The 25,084-nt window shown below is 36.3% G+C and overlaps 1 protein-coding gene across 5 annotated transcripts in view; it reads left to right on the top strand.

Moving 5' to 3' along the window:
* The window catches only part of MAP4K5 (mitogen-activated protein kinase kinase kinase kinase 5), a 110,393-nt gene that overhangs the window by 27,902 nt on the left and 57,407 nt on the right, over positions 1 to 25,084 (top strand). For all 5 annotated transcript variants that reach the window (XM_054513698.2, XM_064571022.1, XM_054513699.2 and 2 more), the window contains 3 exons: positions 19,924 to 20,014; positions 20,450 to 20,514; positions 24,401 to 24,456. In XM_054513698.2, coding sequence (XP_054369673.1) covers positions 19,924 to 20,014; positions 20,450 to 20,514; positions 24,401 to 24,456 — 212 coding nt within the window. The remainder of the gene's footprint in view (positions 1 to 19,923; positions 20,015 to 20,449; positions 20,515 to 24,400; positions 24,457 to 25,084) is intronic.

The raw sequence follows: 25,084 nt of genomic DNA, 5'->3' as shown, positions 1-25,084 counted from the left end.
ACTACTGGGTATTTACCCCAAAGATACAAATGTGATCTGAAGGGGTACGTGCACCCCGATGTTTATAGCAGCAATGTCCACAATAGCCAAACTGTGGAAAGAGCCAAGATGTCCATCGACAGATGAATGGATAAAGAAGATGTGGTATTTATATACAATGGAATATTATGCAGCCATCAAAAGGAATGAAATCTTGGCCATTTGCAACGATGTGGATGGAAATGGAGGATATTATGCTGAGCGAAATAAGTCAATCAGAGAAAGACATGTATCATATGATCTCACTAATATGAGGAATTCTTAATCTCAGGAAACAAACTGAGGGTTGCTGGAGTGGAGGGGGGTGGGAGGGATGGGGTGGCTGGGTGATGGACATTGGGGAGGGTATGTGCTATGGTGAGCGCTGTGAATTGTGTAAGACTGTTGAATCACAGACCTGTACCTCTGAAACAAATCATACATTATGTATGAAAAAAAGAAGAAGATAGTAGGAAGGGAAAGATGAAGGAGGGAAATTCAGAGGGGGAGACAAACCATGAGAGACTATGGACTCTGAGAAACAAACAGGGTTCTAGAGGGGAGAGGGGTGGGAGGATAGGTTAGCCTGGTGATGGGTATTAAAGAGGACACGTACTGAATGGAGCACTGAGTGTTATACGCAAACAATGAATCATGGAACACTACATCAAAAACTAATGATGTAATGTATGGTGATTAACATAACAACAACAAAAAAATGAAGGGGATTAAGAGTACACTTATTGTGATGAGCACTGAGAAATGTATAGAATTGCTGAATCATGTGCACCTGAAACTAATATTATACTGTTTGCCAATTATGCTTGAATAAAAAAAAATATGGATCACAAAAAAAAATACTCTTAAGAGTTCTCTTATTAAGTTCTATTTAGTAAGTATAGAGTGATCTCCAATGATGTCACTAACACAAATAGAAGAGAATATAACACAACTATGCAAGCATTTGCCTCTTCTGGAGGAGTCGTGAGCAGATATTCAAGTTATGTTCAAGGGATGGTTATAGTCCAAATAATGAATGGGCTGCGTTCTCAGAGGGAAGAAAGATATTTATCCCTTCTCTGCCCCCAGTGAGTGCACTGGGCTTGCTTTAGCATATTCACTTATTTGAGTTGAATGTATCTTTAAAAATCTTACTATACTGACTTCTTATTAAGTCATAAAAGAGAAACATATACCATCATATGATGTTATTATTTAATACATAAAGATTAATTTTGGGGACCATTAAGATTGAAAGGTTGGAATTTTTTTGTGCTTGTTGACCTTATGTCAGAGTCCCTTAATATGTAAGATTGACTAATGTTTAAATTCTCCTCCCAAAAAGAATAATATAGAAGTTCAATAAATGCTTGATAATGTGATTTTAGTATTTGATCATTTTTATGTTATTTGCCTATACTTATATTTTGCCCAATTCTACCAAATTGTCTTTTATTATTGATTTTTAGATGCCATTTGCACTTTGAGAATAGTGACTCTTCATATGTTTTTCAAGTTTTCCCCAGTTTGTCTTCTTTGTACTCTGCTTGTCATCCTTTTCTTTTCTGTGTGAAAGTGATTTCTTTCTTCTTAGATAAATTTTCGGTTTTCCTTTCACTATTCTCCTTTTCCTCAGTAGGCCTTTTCTACTAGACAATTCTAAAAGTATTTAACTGTAATTTTTTCTAGTTTTTTCCCTTCTTTTCTTCCAGTATTTATATATTCGCTCCATCAGGAACAATTTTGTTCTAAGGGGCGAAGGAGAGCTCTAGGTTTATTCTTTTTCAAGTTTCCCAGAGCTGTTTCCACAGAGCTGTTTCCCAGAGCTGTTTACACGGACTCTTGTCTTTTATTCTCAGGGTCAAAATGCCTTGACTGTTGTAAACTAAATTTCCATGTATCCATGGGTTTTGTTTTCTGTTCCAGTGATTGTTTTTCCCTCCTATTCCTTCTTCAGTACTATCCTGTTTTTGATGATTCTAACTTTTCAATGCATTTTATAATCTTCACTGCTTTTATTTTTCAGGAGAACTTTAAAATCATTTTTCAAAGAGAAAAAAGCTTGTGAGGTTAATTTAGAAGATACAGCATTTTGAGAGTAGAAATTCAGGTCTTCAGCCAAGTATTATAACTTGCCAAATAATTCATATTTATGATATTTCTTGCTGTTACGAATGTCATTTCCCCCCCCTTACACTTTCTAGTTGGTTACTGTTGATATTTATGTAAGTCATTGATTTATTGGACTTATTTTCTCTCTGGCAGGTGGCTTTTCATCGATAGCATTTCGTTAGATAGCTTTTCATGCCCTTTTGCCTTTAGTTTAACTTCGTCAAACACTGATCTTGCCAACTCTCCTTTTTGATTATATTTGTGTGGCATATTAACAAATGGATACAGCTGCTATACTTGGGCCTGTCATTTTACTTTAATCCTCTCTGGGTCATTGGTTTTTAGGTGTATGTGAGTTTTATTTTATAACCCAATCTGAATCTTTCTCCTTTTAATAGATGAGTCTATTACTGTATTGTTCAGTGAAATGTTTGATCCTTTGTTGTGGTTTTATTTTCTAATGTTTTTTGAAGCTTTTAAAAATTTAAAAAATTATGGCTCTTTTACTGCTGATAATTTGAAAGGTACACAGTCTAGTTTTAACAGAGGATAGGATGGCTTACAAGACTTTGATTAACATGTTTAAATGGATGTTTTTGATTTATTAACTTAAGCACTGAAAGTCATTGACTTCTAGGCTTAAAGATGTTGAATTTTACATGTTTATACCCCCCTGCCTCTTCATCTCCCAGTTTTCAGACATTGGTTAGTTTATTTGGAGGTTTTTGCCTGAGAATTTTTTTATTATACTGGGGCATTGAGTGTGTGTTAGTCTGCATATCTTTTAAGAATTATAATATACCAATTATTTGAACTTAGTTTTATATTTAAGTGGATTTGGTGCTCAGTATTGGTCTTTTCATGCCATGTCCCTGCCATTCTGACTGGCTTATTTTGTATCAGCTATTAATAGAATGAATCAAATAATCATATACATTTTCCTCTATGTATTAGCAGTAGTATAGTTTGAATCCACAAATTGATTGTTCACCCCAAACCTGCTCTTCCCTCAGTCTTCCCCATTTTTTTTTAAAAGATTTTATTTATTTATTTGAGAGAGAGAGAATGAGAGAGAGCACATGAGAGGGGGGAGGGTCAGAGGGAGAAGCAGACTCCCTGCCGAGCAGGGAGCCCGATGCGGGACTCGATCCAGGGACTCCAGGATCATGACCTGAGCCGAAGGCAGTCACTTAACCAACTGAGCCACCCAGGCGCCCAGTCTTCCCCATTTTGACAAGCAGTTAGCCAAGCCAAAAATCTAGGCGGTGTCCTTGGGATTTCTCTCTTTTATTTGTACTCCAGAGTCAGTCTGTTAGCAGGTTTCTTCAACTCTACCTCTAAAATATATCCTGCATCTGTCTACTTCTCTTTATTGTCTTCTCTACCCTTCTAGTCTCACTGTCCTATCCCCCACCTCCCATCTACTACCATCTGGTTGCCACCAAGCCACCAGACTGATCTTTTTAAAACACAAATCAGATCATAGTGCTCTCCTGCTTCAAACCTCTCAAGCTTTCGAATCCACTTAGAATAATATTCTCACTTTCAACGTTGCTTATAAAACCCTACATGATTTGCTCTGTCTCCTTCTCTGAACTCATCATGTAACTTTTTCCCTTCTCTAGTCTGCTTTCATTTCTTTTTATTTAAACAGTCCAAGATTAAACTAGCCCTTCATTCTACCTGAAGTACTATTTTTCATGATCTTTTGAACAGAAGGCTTCTGGTCATTTACATCTCAACATAAAAGTCATGTCCTCAGAGAGAGCCATTTCTGACTACCTAATTTGAAGTGGCTACTCAAGCTCTTGTTATTTTAGTTCTCTGAAATAAAATGTATATGTTTATGTATGTATATGTGTTTGTATAATAAATATAAATAAATATGTAGTGGTCTCTCTTGGCTGCTATATTTCAGCATCTGAAACAGTGTAATACGGTACAGTAGGCACTCAGTAAATAGTTTTTGTACAAATGAATATTATAAATGTCTTTCTTTTGCCTTTGAATAAGAATGACCAGTTGACTAAATATAGAACTATTTGTATCACACATTATTCCACCCTCAAAAATGTGTAGACATTTTCTCTGTGTGTAGTGTTGGGGGAAACTGTAAGGCTGTCTTGGCGTTTTTTCCTCTGCAGGTCTTGCTGCTTCTGCCTGATTATTTGTGGCACTAATACTGCTTATCTTCTATGAGCTGTGATGTTCAGAAGATAAGACCTTAATATTTATTATATCTTCAGATTTCAGTTCATGGTTAATAGTAATTGTAATTTTAGTAAATTTAGCAAATAACAACTATAAGTTTTTCTTATACTTTAAATATATATACTTTGCATTTTAGTAAATAGTTTCATTTATTTTCATCATCTGTGCTTTAGAATTTGAGGAATTGATCTTCTGGTTGTGACAGTAATTTTATTCATTTGGATGGTTTCATTACATCTTATTCGAGGATTTTTTTCTTTTGTATTTTGCCTCTTTTTATTTATTTTTTTTAGAAGATTTTATTTGAGAGAGAGAGAAAGAGAGAGAGCACATCAGAGGGGGGAGGGTCAGAGGGAGAAGCAGGCTCCCCATTGAGCAAGGCTCCCGATGCGGGACTCGATCCTGGAACTCCCAAGATCATGACCTGAGCTGAAGGCAGTAGTTTAACCAACTGAGCCACCCAGGCGCCCCATGTATTTTGCCTCTTTTTTTTTTTTAAAAGATTTTATTTATTTTTATTTGAGAGAGAGAGAGAATGAGAGAGAGAGAGCATGAGAGGGGGGAGGGTCAGAGGGAGAAGCAGACTCCCCACCGAGCAGGGAGCCCGATGCGGGACTTGATCCCGGGACTCCAGGATCATGACCTGAGCCGAAGGCAGTCGCTTAACCGACTGAGCCACCCAGGCGCCCCTATTTTGCCTCTTTTTAAAAAAATGTTTTTCCGTTGACCATAGATATTTATTTATTTATTCATTCATTCATTCATTTTAGCATTTTCACCAAAGTAGATGGTGTTTTTCACATTTTTGGAATGTGAAAATTAGGTAAAAAATATGATGGTATGCGGGTGCCTGGGTGGCTCAGTTGGTTAAGCGCCTGCCTTCGGCTCAGGTCATGATCCTGGAGTCCCGGGATCGAGTCCCGCATCAGGCTCCCTGCTCAGCAAGGAGTCTGCTTCTCCCTCTGACCCTCCCCCCTCTCATGTGCTCTCTCTCTCTCTCATTCTCTCTCTCAAATAAATAAATAAAATCTTTAAAAAAAATATGATGGTATGCTAATGAATTTTCCCAACATTCAGTTCAGATGCTTCAAATAATTCTGGAGACAGCTGTATTTCAGAAATGAATTTTTAACTGTACTCAACAGCTTTTAAAAAAATTTGTGCTAAAGCCAGTATAATACAAAAGTGCTTCCTTGTATCGATTTAACAGATGAGCTGGTTTAGAATTATATTTAGACATGAAAAGATAATTATTTGCCAGTATGACTTAGAAAAAGCCTTATGTCTGGTAAAACATAAACAAGACTTTTTTTTTTTTTTTTGAGTAAATGTTATCCCAGCTGTAAACTTAATAATACTTTTCACCCCAGGTAAAAATAGATTATTGAAGTTTATACTAATTGTCCAGTCCTGAATTTTATTACAGATTTACCTCACAATTTAATCTTAAAGATTATTATATTTATAATATATATTTATGTAATAATATATTTAAAATTTCACTGAGGGCGCCTGGGTGGCTCAGATGGTTAAGTGTCTGCCTTTGGCTCAGGTCATGATCCCAGGGTCCTGGGATTGAGTCCCGCATCGGGCTCCCTGCTCCGCGGGAAGCCTGCTTCTCCCTCTGCCTCTCTCTCTCTCTCTCTGTCTCTCACGAATAAATAAATAAATAAAATCTTAAAAAAAAATAAAAATAAAATAAAATTTCACTGAAACAGATTGCTTTTGCAACTCCAATACTCATAAAAATTCTAAGTGAAACTTAGAGTTAAAAATAAATTAGCGTAGAGAATTGGTTTTTTTAATTAGCCACAAAAATAAAAGAAAAAGAAAATGTCAGCATTCTTTCCTGTGTCTCTGTATTTTTGTTACCCTTCATATACACAGGCGAATGATTATTTTTAAGAATGATTAAATCGTCTCTATATCTTATTTTCATAGTAGATACTTATTAAATATGCGTACCTACATCTTACGAATGGTGACATTCGAATAAAGTTTGGCTTACTAGTAATTAGTATTGAAAATAAATGATACTGATGATACCATTGTGAATTTTAGTTTCATTTTCCATCTCTTTGGTCAGACATAAGGACTGCCCTAGAAAAGCAGGCAGATATTATGATGCATGTCACCATGTTTTCCTGTCTGTGTCTGAATTGCAGCCTTCCCTCTAACTCATTTTACAGATGCTCATTTTGCTCAACAAATCTGTAGCTAGTGGCAGCCGACAGCCAGAAGAGAAGCAAGATTCCTGAGAAAGCTGATCATCAGAATCCTACTCTCCCCTCCCTTCATTTTCTTCTCCTATTATTATCCCTCTTTTCTGGTGAAACTAAAGGGTAGTATTTTAAAGTTATGCACATGATAGTTTATTAAAAACTGTGAACAACTCAGTAGTGAAAAGAACCCCAGTCTGATTAAAAAATGGGCAAAGGCTCTGAGTAGACATTTTCCAAAAGCAGACATCTAAATGGCCAATAGAGGGCGCCTGGGTGGCTCAGATGGTTAAGCGTCTGCCTTCGGCTCAGGTCATGATCCCAGGGTCCTGGGATCGAGTCCCGCATCGGGCTCCCTGCTCGGCAGGGAGCCTGCTTCTCTCTCTCTCTCTCTCTGTCTCTCATGAATAAATAAATAAAATCTTTAAAAAATAAATAAATAAATAAATGGCCAATAGACACATGAAAAGATGCTCAGCATCACTCATCATCAGGGAAATGCAAATCAAAACTACAATAAGATATCACCTCACACTTGTTAGAATGGCTCTTATCAAAAAGACAAGAAGTAAGTGTTGGTGAGGACGTGAGGAAAATGGAACCCTTGTATACTGTTGGTGGAAATTAAACTGGTGCAGCCACTATGGAAGACAGTGTGGAGGTTCCTCAGAAAGTTAAAAATAGAAACTATGCTTTGATACAGCAGTTCCACTCTGGGTATTCATCTGAAGAAAATGAAAACACTAACTCAAAAAGATATATGCACCCCCATGCTCATTACAGCAATTTTTTTACAGTAGCCAAGATACAATAGCCAAGATATATATGGAATGTCTGTCCATGGATGAATGGATAAAGATGTGTGTATATGTAAAAAAAAGTGCAGTCCCGCCGTTTGTGACAACATGGATGAATTTAGAGGACATTATGCTAAGTGAAATAAGTCAGACAGAAAAAGCAAATGCCATATGATTTCACTTATATGTGGACTCTAAATAAAAACAAAAACCAAGCTCATAGATACAAAGAACAAATTGGTGGTTGCCAGAGGCAATTGGGTGGGGGTAGGTGAAATGGATGAAGGGAGTCAAAAGGTACAAAATTCCAGGTATAAAATAAGTCATGGGGATGTAATGTACAGCATGGTGACTGTAGTTAACAATACTGTATTGCATATGTGAAAGTTGCTAAGAAAATAAATCTTAAAAGTTCTCATCACAAGAAAAAAATTTTGTGATTACTGACAAACATTAATTAGACTTACTGTGGTGATCATTTTACAATATATACAAATATCAAATCATTGTGTCATACATCTGAAACTAATAAAATGTTGTATGTCAGTTATACCTCAATTAAAAACAAAACAAAACTGAGCTTTGCTTATAAGGATGTGATTTAATAAAATCATTATCCATGGTGATTAACGTGATATACTTTTGTTTGTTTTTTAAAATGCTGAATTGGAAACGTTCATGAAATAATTCAGCATTTTTAAATAAAATAACAAGTTAAATGTACTTCATTGGTTTAGACAGTTTTCAAAATGAATAGGAATCTGTATCTTTGGATGTTTAAAACTTTTCTCAGTTATTTCATTTTATTTTGTTTTATTTATTTGGGAGAGCATGTGAGTGAGCACCAGTTGGGGGGGGGGGCAGAGGGAGAGGGAGAAGCAGACTCCCCACTGAGCAGGAAGCAGGACGGATATGTGGGGCTCAATCCCAGGACCTGGAGATCATCGACATGAGCCAAAGGCAGATGCTTAACCGACTGAGCCACCCAGGTGCCCCTCAGTTTTGTTTTATAATACTTCATCTTGTTTGCTGGAAGTATAAGCAGAGAAAGTAAATTTTTAAAAAGTCAAAATGTATATAAAGATTTAAACAACCATTAGATTGCCTTGTTAATGTTCTTGAAAGAAATCCCAAAGTAGGAGCTTTGGCCAAATAGGACAGATGTCAGCTATTCTGGGTAAGTGGTATTTTCTTGCTTTTTTTATTTTTTTATTTTTTTATTTTATTTTTTTTATTTGAGAGAGAGAGAATGAGAGACAGAGAGCATGAGAGGGAGGAGGGTCAGAGGGAGAAGCAGACCCCCTGCTGAGCGGGGAGCCCGATGTGGGCCTCGATCCCGGGACTCCAGGATCATGACCTGAGCCAAAGGCAGTCGCTTAACCAACTGAGCCACCCAGGCGCCCCTATTTTCTTCCTTTTTTAGTATTTAACTTCTATTTTAAAATCTAACAATTTTGATTTTTCAAAATAATCTGTGAAATAAAGTATTAAGTTAATATTACTTAACTAAAATAAGTATCCTGTCTTCACTATTTGGAAAGTTCAAGTCTGAATTGGTGGAAAAGTTAAGTTGGGGTCACAAGTGCCCACCAGTGGGTTTTTTTTTTTTTTTTTTGAAGATTTTTATTTATTTGACAGAGAGAGACACAGAGAGAGAGGGAACACAAGCAGGGGGAGTGGGAGAGGGAGAAGCAGGCTCCCCGCTGAGCAGGGAGCCCGATGCGGGGCTCGATCCCAGGACCCTGGGATCATGACCTGAGCCGAAGGCAGACACTTAACAACTGAGCCACCCAGGTGCCCCGGTTTTTTTTTTTTTTTTAATTGCCTTTAAATAATAGATACAGAAAGCTTATAAAGGCTAAAGAGACATTTTCTGTCATTTTATAGGTAAAAATCACTTTGTTATGCAAGGGTACTCAGTTTCAGTTAGATCCCAGTTTGCTTTTTGAACAGAAGATAATACTGAAATGAAGATACTTTTTGTTTCCGTGTAATTTAAAAAGTGAGCTTCAGTGTCTGATTCTAAATTAGTGAATTTAAAACTGATAGGGATTTTCTCTGTAGATGAGTTTTCAGAATCTAAGATAGGCATCCCAAGGAAAATGTTTTGTTAGAAATGACTGTTCTATTCACAGTCTATCCTCATTTTGCTCAGTGGAAAAAACTCCTATTTCCTTATTACCAACAAAAACAATCAAATCAACAAGACATTTGAAAATTATCTGACAGAATATTTAGCATTGGATTAATTGGTTTTCTGGAAATGATACTGTTAATGTATTACCTGTATAGTAAAATCAGTTTTCCCTTTGATATGTCTTTAAGATTGATTTCATTTCATAAACTTCAGAAATATATTTAGTACTTATTAGTACAAAAAGCTTTTTCCATGCCTGGTTTAAAAAAAAAAAAAAGCTTTTTCCATTGCTAAGTGTTACAAATATTAATTAAAAGAGCTACTTTTTGGGGGCACCTGGGTGGCTCAGTTGTTAAGCGTCTGCTTTCGGCTCAGATCATGATCCCAGGGTCCTGGGATCGAGCCCCGCATCAGGCTCCCTGCTCCGTGGGAAGCCTGCTTCTCCCTCTCCCGCTCCCCCTGCTTGTGTTCCCTCTCTCGCTGTGTCTCTCTCTGTCAAATAAATAAATAAAATCTTTAAAAAAAAAAAAAGCTACTTTTTGCATTGTAATTTTACTGTAAATGATAACACAATTTTTAGATTACTGGATTTTTATTTATAAAACATATTTGAAAACAGTAAATTTTAAAACTTGAATATCCAACCATGGTGAAATGGTTAAATAAATTAGGCTATATTCACATAATTTTAAATTATTTTTATTATGTTATTTAAAAGTACCTATTATTAAGCTTTACCATCTTAACCATTTTTAAGCTTATAGTTTAGTGATGTTAAATATATTTACATTGTTGTGAAACATATCTCTGGAACTTTTTCATCTTGTAGAACTGAAAGTCCACATCTATTAAACAACAATTCCTTGCTCCCCTTCCCTCAGCCCTTGGTAACCATCTACTTTTTATATTTATAAACTTGATTGCTTTAGATACCTCCTATAATTTGTTCTTTTGTGAGTGGTTTATTTCACTCAGCCTAATATCCTCAAGGTTCATCCATGTTTTAGCATGTTACAGGATTTCCTTCCCTTTTTAATGGCTGCATACTATTCCACTGTATGTCTAAGCTACGTTTGGTTTATCCATTTACCCATCTGTTGATGGACATTTGGGTTGCTTCCATCTCTCCGCTATCATGAATAATGCTCCTATGAATATGGGCATGCAAATATCCCTGATACCTGCTTTCAAATTTTTTGGATATATACCTAGATATAGGATTATTAGATCATATGGTAGTAAATTTTTAATTTTTTGAGGAACTGCGGTAATGTTTTCCATAACGATTGTACCATTCTACAGTACCACCAATAATGCAGAAGGGTTTCAACTTCTCCATGTCTCTACTAACACTTGTTATTCTGTTTGGTTTTTGTTTTTGTTTTTTTATAATAGCTTTCCTAATGGGTGTGAGGTGATATCATGTGGTTTTTATTTGCATTTCTTGGATGGTTAGTGATGTGGAGCATCTTTTTATATGCTTGTTGACCATTTGCATATCCTCTTTGGAGCTATACCTATTCAAGTCTTTTGCCCATGTTTTAATTGGTTATTTTTTGTTGTTGAGTTGTAGGAATTCTTTATATTTTTTGGATATTAACCACTTATCAGATACATGGTTTGCACATATTTTCTCCCATTCCACAGGTTGTCGTTTCACTCTGTTGATTGTGTCCTTTGATGAAAAAAAATTTAAGTTTGACATAGTCCCATTTACCTATTTTTGCCTTCGTCGGCTTGTGCTTTTGGTGCTATATCTAAGAAATCACTGCCAAATCCAATGTTAGGAAGTTTTACTTTAAGAGTTTCATAATTTTGAATCTTACATTTAGATCTTTAATTCATTTTGAGTTAATTTTTGTATATATATAGTCTAAGATAAGGGTCATCTCCATTCTTTCGTATGAAGATACTCAGTTTTCCCAACACTATTTGTTGAAATGCCTGTCTTTTCCTTGTTTAATGGTCTTGGCACCCTTGTCAAAGATCATTTGGTCATAATTGTGTGGGTTTATTTTTGGGCTCTCTGCTCTGAACTATTGATCCGTGTGTTTTTACAGAAGTAGCATGCTGTTTTTATTACTGTGACTTTGTAAGGTGTTTTGAAATCTGGAAGTGTGAGTCTGCCATATCTGTTCTTTTTCAAAATTATTTGAGGCTCCTTGAGGTTCCAAATGAATTTTAGGATGATTTTTTTCTATTTCTCCTAAGAAGATGCTATTAGAATTTTGATGCAGATTATGTTGAATCTGTGGATTGCTTTGGGTATTTTACTGACATCTTAACAATAGTAAACCATCTTATCCTGAACATGGGATATCTTTCTGTTTATTTATGTCATCTTTAATTTCTTTGAGCAATGTTTTGTAGTTTTCAGTGTACTTTGACCACCTTTGTTAGGTTCATTCCTAAGTCTATTATTCTTTTTGATGCAATTGTAAATGGAATGGTTTTCTTAATTTCCTTTTCTTATTTTTCATTATTAGTGTATAGAAACACAACTTATTTTTTGTGTTGATTTTGTTTCTTAAAACTTTGCTGAATTTGTTTATTCTAAAAGTTTTCTTGTGGTATCTTTGGAGTTTTCTATAAATAAGATCATATCATCTGCAAACAAATATTTTACTTCTTCCTTTCCAATTTGGATACCTTTTAAATGATTCTTAATGACACAGAAAATGTTTACAGAATGGGTCGTGAACCTGTAGAGTAGGAGTCCAGTTTGTGTCTATGGTGGGAGAAACCTTAAATACTTACAGGACTGGAAGAAATGTGAGTGGTGGGTGTCTCTTGATAGTGGATTTGTGGGTGACTTTTATTTTGTTCTTTATATTTTTCTACATTGACTGACTGTTGTAGGATAAAAATATTAATGTGATACAATAATAAGAAATAAAACAGGTTTTATTTCGTTAAAAAAAGTAATTTCCATTATTGATGCCCATATAGAACTAGACATGTTTCTGATAGCTTTCTGTGAATATTTGTTTAAGAAGGATTAAAGTAGGAAATACGAACAATACTTGTACTAGAAATACTTGTAGTAGATAGGAAAAGCATGAACCCATTGATATTTGATGAAATAACAATTGGAAAATCTTGTTTCACTTTTTGTGGAAATATTAAAATATGCTAAACTCTCTGGAAGTTCAATATATATTAAAGAATATTTTGCTAGTATTAGTCAAAGTTATAGCCCTCTCCAAAACATTGTCACATGAAAGGAACAGCATTTTAGGGGTTTGAGAGATAGGATAGGTTTGGGGCTCTGGAGACAGATTGCTGGGGTTCTAAATATCATCTGCCACTTAATAACTGCATAACTTCAGGCAGGTTAGGAATTATGCTAGTGGTTCTATTGAGGGAAGGAGGATATATGAAAATCACCTGTGGAACTTTTTTTTTAATATATTTTTTAATATTTTATTTATTTGAGAGAGACAGAGATAGAGAGCACATGAGCAGAAAGGAGGGGGAGAAGCAGACTCCCGCTGAGTAAGGAGCCTGATGCAGGGCTCGATCCCAGAACCCTGGGATCATGACCGGAGCCGAAGGCAGACTTAACCAACTGAGCCACCCAGGAACCCCCAAAATCACCTGTGGAACTTTTAAAAAATAAACATTCCTACCTTCAAAAAGCTCCACCTTCAGAATATATCCAGACTCTTAATTTTGTCAACACTTTCTTTGCTGCCATCCTGGCTTAAACCACTTCCAACTCTAGCATGAGTTATCTCAATGATTGCTTTGCTTTAGGCCTTGAGCTATCACCGCCCCCCTCCAACTTCTTCTCTCCCCTGCCCCCCCATATGCTATGTTGAATCTGTTCTCAACACAGGAACCGGAGCAATCCTTCTGAAACCAAGATACTATATTATTCAAAAATCTCAAAGGCTTGCCATCTTGCTCGGATTAAAATCCAAGGTCCTTATGATGATGGCTGAAAAGGCCATTTCCCTTTTTTTTTTTAAGATTTTATTTATTTATGTATGTATGTATGTATGTATGTATGTATTTAAAAGATTTTATTTATTTGACAGAGAGAGACACAGCGAGAGAGGAAACACAAGCAGGGGGAGTGGGAGAAGGAGAAGCAGGCTTCCCGCCAAGCAGGGAGCCCAGTGCGGGGCTTGATCCCAGGAGCTGGGATCATGACCTGAGCTGGAGGCAGACGCTTAACAACTGAGCCACCCAGGCGCCCCAAGACTTTATTTTTTTGAGAGAGTGCGCATCATGGTGCATGGTGGTGGAGGGGCAGAAGGAGAGAGAGAATCTCAAGCAGACTCCTACCTGAGCATGGAGCCCAACTCAGGGCTTGATCTCACAACTCATGACTTGAGCCGAAATCAAGAGTCACATACTTAACTGACTGAGCCACCCAGGCGTTCCCCCCTTTTTATTTTAGGTAGACTTCAAGCCCAGCGTGGAACCCATGCAGGGCTTGAACTCATGACCCTGAGATTAAGACCTCAGCTGAAATTATCACACGCTCAACTGACTAGCCACCCAGACACTCCAGAAAAGGCCACTTCTGATCTGGCCTTCTAATTCCTGGCTCATCCCATCTTCTACCACTGTTCTGGTTCACTTTACAAACACTGGGGGTCTCTCTGTTTTCTAATGTGCCAGATACACTGCTGCTTTAAAGCTTTCATATTTGCTGTTCCTTGGGCCTAGAATGTTATTCCCTTAGGGATCCATTTGACCTACTCCCTCACTACGTTCATGTATTTGCTCAAACATCACCTATTGGAAAGGCCTTTCTGACCCTTCAGTCTATGTAAAACAGCACTTAGCTCCGTCATTCTCTGAACCCAAGCTCTGGTTAATTAACTTTTCTTCTTAGCACTTACAGTACCTGACATATATATTCACTTGTTTTACTTTCTGACACCCACCCAGAGAGCAAGTGTTTTGTCTATTTTTGTTTATTTGTTTCACTAATACATTCCCAGTACCTGACAGGGTCAGCACACAGTGAATGTGACTTGCCTGCCTCACTTCATAGTGCTAATATTACTTTCATACCAAAACCAAAGACGGTACAAAAAAAACTGCAGACCAGTGTCTCTCATAAACATAGATGCAAAAACTCTCCACAAGATACTAGAAAATCAGATTTTTTTTTTGTTTTTAAGATTTTATTTATTTGACAGAGAGAAAACACAAGCAGGGGGAGTGGTAGAGGGAGAAGCAGGCTCCCCACTGAGCAGGGAGCCTGATGCAGGGCTCGATCCCAGGACCCTGGGATCATGACCTGAGCTTAATGACTGAGCCACCCAGGCGCCCCTAGAAAATCAGATCTTAAGGACATTTTGAAGAGGATATCTAGGCACTTGCGAAGGCTTTAATAGTAGCAGGTACATTCTCTGTATGTTTGTTGGTCCAATTTAACTTCAGGACTTTGGCTTTCCTTTTCTTGAGTAGATGTTAACAATAGTAGTTTCTAAATTTACTAACCGTGTTTAGAGTTGTTTTCTGCTTTGTGCATAAAACAAAGAGAATAGAGAATGAGATTTTCCTGTAGTAAATGACCAGGAATTAGATGACAGAGAGAAATGAGTAAGATGATTAAGGAAAATAGATGTATTTATGAGAAAGATTGCCTGATATGGAATTAACTGTCAGGGCGTAACAAATTAATACATGCATGTTCATTGCCCTCTTTCCTTCCTGCCATCCAAAGGGGTAAAGGGAAGGAGTGTAAAAGAAATATATATATATATATATTTAAAAATCAAATAATTGTGTATATCAGTAGCCAAATGTTAAATCTTTCTTGACAGGTTTGTTCTCCAAAACAAACAATGAAGATGCATAATGTTGGAATGGAATGGTTGTGTCAGTATAAATAGCTGTTGTTACAAACTGTAAATCAGGTACTTATAACTCAGAAAATACTTATCCAAACAGAATTATTTAGAACAGTGTTTCTGAAACTTGCCTGATCTTAGGAATCCCTTGAAGATTCTGATTCAGAAAGCATAAAGTGAGCCTAGGAATCTCTAATTAATAAGTGATTTTATGATTAGTTAAGAATGAGAGACATTACTTTAAACATCCAGTTTAGAATTTTAATGGGATAAAACTAGCAAGTGTAATACATAGGCCTTTATGTAATAGTTGGATGATACTAATAAAAAAGTACCTTTTAGCTGTCCTAAGAAGTTTGTTTTCATGTTATTTATAAAATAAGCAACAACATATTGCTAAGAAGCAGGACTGATTCCAATGTCAGCCATCTCAGACACAGAGCTACCATCCCTTCCTGCTCCCTATGGATCACATTTCTGGCTGAAGACTGCCAGTCTTTTTTCCTAAGAGTATCAGGCTGAGTTCCTGAGAGAGAGAGACACACACACACACACTCACACACACATGCCTAAGGTCATGAGCTTCTGGTCTCAGGGATTTCCCAGCTGTCTCTGCCTATGCTTTGGTACACATTCAAGCTCTGGTGGATCTTTTCCTTCCTATATAAGAATATACTCATCAGCCAGGTTTTCAGTACATCTCTAGTAACCTTAGCCACAATCATTCATAGACTCTTATTCTAATATTCCACTTTTAATGTGATTCTCCTTGTTACTAACAACTTAGTCTCCATGGTTCAAATTTTCAAGACACCAAATGTGATTAGCTATCCCATTTTTTAGGTCATTTGTCCACCTCAGTGCCTTCAGCAAGTAAAAGATGACATGACACAGACTAGCTCTTGCTGCACCGAGGTCAGTTTTCTTAGGAGGGCTATGGAGAGGCTGCCAGAGGTTAGTCCTGTAGAAAAAAAAAGTGTCCTTAACACAAATAGAAAGTCCAAAGAGAAAATTATTTGGTCCTTAAGAGAAGATATTGGTACCTTGGAGCATATTCAAGGTGCTAGCAAGACATCTGGTTGGAAATAATAGGTACTTAGTCAAAACTGCAGATATGGGGTTCTGTATTTCTCAGCTAGTCTCAAATGAAACTTCTCTTTTTTGAGGAAATAATCTCCTCAAAACCCATTTTTACGTGAACAACAGAGCTGGAACCTATAAGCCTGAGGTGTCTGAACCTAGTAGATTTTATTTTTTATCTCAAAAGGAAACGGTAGTCTGTCATCACCCAATCAGAAGAATAAAGTGAACCCAAATTTAGATCATTTTGAAGAAGCTGATGTAAAACCCTTCAAAGAATAATTGCATCTGTAATGAATTATTGTATGTAGCTTATCTGCCTTTCAGGATAGACTACAAAAATATTATCTTTATATGTCTCTCCATGGTACAGTTTCAATTCAAAGAACATTCTACCCGCTTTGGGTTAAAGCTTAAGACAATGGTGAAACAGATATATGAAGAATATATTCAAAACGAGTTTATTCACAAAGTTAAGTATATCAAAGAAGGCACAGTCCCCAAACATCTGAGTTATTAATGACCTGTTCTTGTGAACTCTAGCTTCCAGCTACAGCTGTAGAAAACTGTTGCTCAGTCTCACCAAGACCCCACCTTTTCTGGCAGAAACCTCATGTAGCTTCTGCTGGAACCACAGTTGGGGGGTGGGGGAGGAACTCAGCTAAATTTCCCCAGGAAGTAGTGGTTTGTTATTAGTATTAATTCAGCCATATTGGCTTTTAAAGGTCAGTTTAAGAATTTAGACACCATTAAGAAGTTAGACATCATTAGTGAAGTTACTCCTGTGAGAAAATCTGTTCTAAATCCCAGACTTAACTGGAGCATTTTTTAGCACAGCTCAGATATGACTTCTGTGTACATTTAAAAGTGAGAGTAAGATGAAATCCAACGAGTAGCATATATTAACAAAGTTAGTTAATTCTTTACTCTTCTTTTCCTTTGTAATTCAGGGCTTCCTGGTAAAGTGAGGGATAGGCTAGAATCTAGCCTGCTTGTTGGAGATTAGCATGTATAAATCAGTTTTAATCTGTAATGGAAAAGGCTCAGGTAGAGGAGTAAGATATAAGGAGAAACCGTATTCTGGTGTCCAGGAGTGGACAAAGAAAGCCTCTACACCTAGGTGAGCAGGCTTTTTACTGTAACTTGCAGGAGTTATTCCCTACTTCTGCATAAACTGATAATGGGAAACATAGATCATCATCTGTTTTGGATTATCTCCGTTGAGCCCCCTCTACTAGCAGACAATTAAGAAATATTTTTTTTTTACAAGTGAAATCTTGCCTTTTACAGCAACATGGATGGATCTAGAGACTAATGCTAAGCAAAATACGTCAGAGAAAGATACCATATGATTTCACTCATATGTGGAATTTAAGAAACAAAACAAATGAACAAAGAAACAAAAAAACAGACTCTTTAAACTATAGAGGACAAACTGGTGGCCAGAGGGAAGGGGGGTGGGGGGAGGATGGGGAAAATAGGTGAAGGGGGATTGAGGACACTTATGATGAGCAATGAGTAATGAATAGAATTGTTGAATCACTGTTGTATTCCTAAAACTAATATAGATAAAGTATGTTAACTAACTGGAATTAAAAACTGAAAAAGGCCCCCCAAAAAAGACTACTATATAAAACGAAGTTTGATGGTGACAGTATCATTTTAGGTGGTATTCCCATAACAACCATGAAATTCCCATAACTACCCAATATTTCATTTTAATATAACTTTTCCTAGTTAAACAACTCAAACAGGTTTGTAATAAACAAATTGGAAAATACAAATAAAAAGAAGCAAAATTACTTTTAATTTTACCACCCAGACATAAACATTGTGTAAGTTTTTTGAGACATTTTTTCTGTATACATATGTACTTATGTATAAAACTTACGTTTTTTACTTAATATATCATGAACATATTTTCAAATCAAAACATGTTTTAACTGTATTATATGTATAACTGTACCATAAGTTATTTATTTATTTATATTTTAAAGATTTTATTTATTTATTTGAGAGAGAGAGAGAGAGATCAGGGGAAGTGGGGAGGGGCAGAGGGAGAGGGAGAAGCAGGCTTCCTGCTGAGCAGGGAGCCCAATGTGAGGCTCCATCCCAGGACCCTGAGATCATGACCTGAGCCGAAGGCAGATTGCCTAACTGAGCCACCCAGCCACCAAATCTTTTTTTTAAGATTTTATTTATTTATTTGAGAGAGAGTACAAGTGGTGGGGAGAGGCAGAGGGACCATAAGTTACTTAATCATTCTTTCATTATTAAGTCACATTGTAGAAACATTTATCTCTGTGCAGTCTCCTTCAGAAAAAAAATTTTTTTTTATAAACATTTAATGTATTATTTGTTTCAGGCGTACATTCATCAGTCTTACACAATTCACAACGCTCACCATAGCACACACCCTCCCCAATGTCCATCACCCAGCCACCCCATCCCTCCCACCCCCCTCCACTCCAGCAACCCTCAGTTTGTTTCCTGAGATTAAGAGTCTCTTATGGTTTGTCTCCCTCTCTGGTTTCGTCTTGTTTCAGTTTTCCTTCCCTTCCCCTATGATCCTCTGTCTTGTTTCTCAAATTCCTCAGATCAGTGAGATCATATGATACTTGTCTTTCTCTGATTAACTTATTTTGCTTAGCATAAAACCCTCTAGTTCCATCCACTTTCTTGCAAATGGTAAGATTTCATTTTTTTGATGGCTGCATAATATTCTATTGTATATATATATACACCACATCTTCTTTATCCATTCATCTGTTGATGGACATCTAGGCTCTTTCCATAGTTTGGCTATTGTGGACATTGCTGCTATGAATAGTGGGGTACATGTGCCCCTTCGGATCACTACATTTGTATCTTTGGGGTAAATACCCAGTAGTGCAATTGCTGGGTCGTACGGTAGCTCTATTTTCAACTTTTAGAGGAACCTCCATACTGTTTTCCAGAGTGGTTGCACCAGTTTGCGTTCCCACCAACAGTGTAGGAGGGTTTCCCTTTCTCTGCATCCCCGCCAACATGTCTTTTCCTGACTTGTTAATTTTAGCCATTCTGACTGGTGTGAGGTGGTATCTCATTGAGGTTTTGATTTGTACAGAAAAGAAATTTTTTTTTTAAGATTTTTTTATTTTATTTATTTATTTGAGAGAGAGAGAATGAGAGAGAACACATGAGAGGGGGTAGGGTCAGAGGGCAAAGCAGACTCCCCACCGAGCAGGGAGCCCGACGCGGGACTCGATCCCGGGACTCCAGGATCATGACCCGAGCCAAAGGCAGTCGCTTAACCAACTGAGCCACCCAGGTGCCCGAAAAGAAATTTTTTAAGTGACATTATGAGTTCAAAGATTTTGTATATTTTTAAGGCTTCTGTGTTTTAGAAAGAATGTATCAGTTTATATTCCCACCAAAGTATTAAGAGTATCTAATTCCTCATCTCTAACATTTATTGTAAAGTTTTCCTTTCTTTTTCCCATATATAAGACTCAAAATGTAACTTGGTGTCTAAGTTTTATCATTTTGTTTTTCAGGAGATGATTTTTCTTTGATTCAGCAAGAAATATTTATGGTTAAAGAATGTAAACATTGCAACATCGTTGCCTACTTTGGGAGCTATCTCAGGTAAAAAAAAAAAAAAAAAGCATATGCTCTCCTTGTATTTTATACTTCTTTACTACCACTCTCCCTCCTTTTCATGTAAATGCTGTTATATATAAATTTTTAAAGTTATATTGTCTAAAGTTTTCTCAGGTTTTCTTACTGTCTCCCCTGCTATATTAGTGACACCTCCATTTATGCAGTTACATCTTATCTGGCAATAAATATTACAAATGATTACAAATAAGTGTTTTAGCTTATAAAACTGATTATATTCTAAACCATTGAAGATGGTAAGTTACTATGCTTTTCTGTATCTGGAAGAGAGACTGCCAGGGCAATTTCCTGTACACCCTGTAATCCATTCTAAACCTTGGTGTACTGAAGAGAGAAAGCCTTCAGAGCTTTCAGTGATTAAGAATTCCTAGCTAATATAATTTTCTTTCTCTTTCATATTAGTCGAGAAAAACTGTGGATTTGTATGGAATACTGTGGTGGTGGATCACTTCAAGATATTTACCATGGTACTGTTAATTTGACTTTACATTTTAAAACTGACTTTGACTTTAATGATTGTTTTTATCATTTGTAGGTAACCAGGGATATTGGTAGGTAGATACACTGCTTTACATTCTTCCATTCTGCTCCTGTAGTATTAGTGCATACAAGAAATCGAAACTTTATTTTTGTTGGTTATCCAGTTAAATTTGCTGAAACCTGAACTGAGAAATCCAAGAGTTCTTGTACAACCCAAATTTTACTTTTTAGATGTAGTCTCTAGGAAATCTTACGTAGTCTGTAGGAAAATACGTTATCTACAATTGAAACTGCCTCAACTTCCTTGTAAGTAAGAATTGAAATACAAAGGTTAACTCTCAGATAAAAGAAATTATATATCTATTTTAAAAATCATTTAGCATAACTAAGAAAGCAGTTTAATTGTTGCTATATTTTTGTATTAAGAATGTATAATTTTCAAACATTTGAAGTATGTTTTATTGAGCATTCTGTTAGGTAATTAGGCCATTTTCTGAGTTGAATTAGATTTTACTATTTAGAAAGTGTCTTCATTTTGGCTCCATAATTTAGCTTCCAATTTGTTTTGTTGTTGACAGTTTCCTGATTTTCTAGAGTTTATGAGACTAAGCAGAGATCCTTATAAAACAATGTTTTTTCTTTATTTAACTGAATATGGAATAGTAAAACTCCCGTTGCAGCTTTGCATTGTATCATTTATTAAGAATTATGTGAAATACTTTCAAACATTTCTGGGCTGAAATCTTTATATTGACAGTCTTATCAAATTTCAGTCATCAAGTTTACAAATACAACCATAGTAGATGTAAAAATAAGTGCTCATCAAATTTAAATAATATTTGTAGCTTGTAGAGGTCAGATTTTTAAAATAATCAATAGAGCAATTGTTAAATAAACTATGCTGCTTCTATAATATGGAATACTATGCAGTGTTTAAAAAGATGAATTAGCTCCATTTATACTGACCTGGATATATCTCTCCAAGGCCTCTTTAAATGGAAAAATTGGATCAAGAAAAAATATGTATAGCATAATCAATCACACTTAAGACTTTTAAAAATAAAACTTTTTATATTCACATTATATATGAATTTTAATGCATAGCAAAATGAAAGGATATGTACCACATTGATAAGTCATTACTTCTAGGGGAGGATAAGGTGGGACTCATAAGTAAAATTTTGAATTCTAATAAAAATGTACTGATGTATTATTTAATTATAAATTAATAAATATAATAATAATCTAATTTTGTCACATAACCCATGACAAAAAAATAGTTGTGACTGATTTCTAAACTCTGGACACTGCCTCTTTTTATTTAAGTAATATTTAATACCACATAAATATTACAAATATACAAAATATTACAAAGAGTTTTTAAAACAAGAGTGAGGGGTACCTGGATGACTCCGTTGGTTAAGCGTCTGCCTTCTGCTCAAGTCATGATCCCAGAGTCCTGGGATCGAGCCCTGCATTGGGCGCCCTGCTCAGCAGGGAGTCTGCTTCTCCCTCTCCCTCTGCCCCTCTCCCCTGCTTGTGCTTGCATACACACGCTCTCTCAAATAAATAAAGTCTTAAAAAAATAAAACAAGAGTGAATCCCATTTTTTAAAAGTTTTGATTTCTTATACACTAGTCATTTTCTTATGTATTCTGTCATACTAGAATTAATGTTCTCTTTTGTTTTATCCTACTGCTAATTTTAAAGAATTATTGGTAAACAACTGTATGCCACTCAATTTAAAATTCTTTTCTTTGATTTTATGAAGAATTATGATCATTTATTTGAAAAGTTTTTTACAGTTATAATTTTTATTCACACTTTTACAGACTGAGAACTCAAGAATATGGATAAATAAAACTATATAGCTGGCATTTTTTAATTAAATTTTTAAAATTAATTAAAACAAAAAAATTGTTTTTTGGGTTTTTTTTTTTGAGACAGAACGAGAGAGAGAGCACATGAGAGGGGGGAGGGTCAGAGGGAGAAGCAGGTTCCTTGCTTAGCAGGGAGCCCGATGCGGGACTCAATCCAGGGACTCCAGGATCATGACCTGAGCCAAAGGCAGTCGCTTAACCAACTGAGCCACCCAGGCGCCCCAACAAAAAGATTGTTTTAAGACATTAATCTTATTTATGAAATTTCTACTTTCCATTATTAAACCTGATATTTGTTGAATTAAATTGAATCCAAGAAGTATCCATCCCTGTATATTGTATACTAGATAGCATAGTAATCAAGAATATCTACACTTACAATAAACTGTTAATAAGGCGGCTTCCCTTGTTTTATTAGTCTATCCAGTTGCTAAATATCAAAATTTTATGTTGCTGTGTAGCTGTAGAGAGCCAGTGATTAAAATATGCAGTTAAATATTTCTCTTAAGGGAAGGTTATGTATAAGTACCTGATTTGGTTTCACTGCCAGCAAACACCACCCCAGATTTCAAATATTTTCACGGTATTGGAATGCATTTTTTTTTTTTAAGAGAGAGAGAACGAGAAGGGGGGGGGCAGAGAGAGTTCCACGGAGCCCAGCATGGGGCTTGATCTCACACCCAGAGATCATTACCTAAGCCAAAACCAAGAGTCCCACACTTAACCAACTGAGCCACTCAGTCGCTCCTGGAAGGCCTATTTTTTAAGTGTCTGGTTAGGTACTTACAAAAGGATTTTATATTTCATAATAGAGATCTGGTTGTCACAAGTGACCCGGGGGGTGCCTTGGTGGTCAATTAATCATCTGACTCTTGATTTCCGCTCAAGTCATGATCTCATGGGTCATGGGATCGAGGCTGTCCCCCCATTCTCCGCCCCATAGGGCTCCACCCTCATGGAGTCTGCTTGAGATTCTCCCTCCCTGTCCTTCCTCCCAAGAGCACATGAGCTCACGCTCGCTCTCTCTCTCTCTCAAATAAATAAATCTTAAAAAGGAAGAAGGGGTGCCTGGGTGGTGCAGTCGGTTAAGCCACTGACTCTTGGTTTCAGCTCAGGTCATGATCTCAGGGTTATGAGATCGAGCCCCACATCAGGCTCCATGCTCAGCACAGAGTCTGCTTGAGATTCTCCCCTCTGCCCCTCCTGCTTATGCTCTCTCTCTCTCTAAAATAAATAAATCAATCATAAAAAAAAATTAAAGAAGTCGGGGCGCCTGGGTGGCTCATTTGGTTGAACAACCACCTCTTGGTTTCAGCTCAGGTCATGATCTGTCAGGGTCCTGAGATCAAGCCCCACCTTGGGCACTGTGTTCAGCGAGGAGTCTGCCAGAGATTCTCTCTCTCGCCCTCTCCCTCTACTCCTCCCCTGCTCACACAGTCTCTGTCTAAAATAAAAATAAATAAAATCTTAAAAAAAAAAAAAAGGTACCTGGTTACTTTTTAAATTCTTAGAGAAGGTGCTGGATCAAGCCTTCCTATTTTGAAAAATATAGTATATGTTGCCTTTCAATATATTTCAACAATTGATCTCTTACGGTTCTCTACTTCTTTATATAACTGTAATTAATTATATATGTTTATCTCATTTCTTGGCTTTACTTTAGAAAAATTGTTCAGAATTAAGATCATGTCTATTGTTTAGTTCTGTAGAACATCCTATGATGCCTAGTACTATGCTTTGCACATAATGGGTGCTTATATTTTCAGTGACCAGAGTTCTTATAGAGTAAATCTTCCATTTTTAAAGTACATTTTAAAGTTCTCAACTTAATTTTTTTTTTTGTTTCCTGATTACAAGAACAATGTGTGCTCATGTTGAGAAGTCACCCAATGATATGTACAGAAGTTTTATAATAGTTTGTCATTTTTACGGTAGACTGTTTTTAACCTGTTGTATTGAAATGTATAACAATGTGGTCTTTCTTTTTTCCTAGTTACTGGGCCATTATCAGAATTACAAATAGCCTATGTGTGCAGAGAAACTTTACAGGTAATACATTTGCTTATGTGGATAGAAAGGCAGTTCTAGTTTCACAATTGAAAACTGTAAAATGATGATCTGCCCTAAAGAAAAAGAGTAAACCAAATGATTTTTCTGTTAACCTCTCATATTGTAATTCTGTAAGCCTGGTTCTTTATTTCTGAATGAGTCACAAGAATTCCTTTAAGCTGATGCTGGTATAAACAGTGGTGATGTCTGGTGTTCCATTTTGTCAGGTTTGGCCCTCAGTTGCTGCAGAGTTAAGGAAAGCCACGGGTGTGAATTGTTTTTTGTGAATGAATCACCAGACCTCTCAATCCTAATAAGTTGTCTTTCCCCTTAAGTTTTATGACAAGAGAAGGAATCCTTTTGCATAAAACATGAAGCCTTTTACTGTTTCTCCCAAAATGAGAATAAATTAGCAAACCATAACCCAGAATGTTACCTGGAACTTCTAGCTCTATGTGATTATTAATAAGTATCATTGATAGCAGAACCTCATTTTATAGTTCTGGTCAATATTGTATTAAGCAGAAGTTTCTTTACTTCTTTATTTCAGAACTTGTGAGAGCTTTTAGTGTGTTAATAAACTAGATTGTGACCCTTTAATAAAGGTATAGAGTATGCAGCATTTCTC

This window comes from Mirounga angustirostris, unplaced genomic scaffold (assembly GCF_029215605.1).
Source record: "Mirounga angustirostris isolate CCGP_5_RB_7025 unplaced genomic scaffold, mMirAng1.0.hap1 SCAF_9, whole genome shotgun sequence".
NCBI classification, from domain to species: domain Eukaryota; kingdom Metazoa; phylum Chordata; class Mammalia; order Carnivora; family Phocidae; genus Mirounga; species Mirounga angustirostris.
Note: the sequence above shows the minus strand (reverse complement) of the source record. Positions and strands in the feature narration are given on the sequence as shown.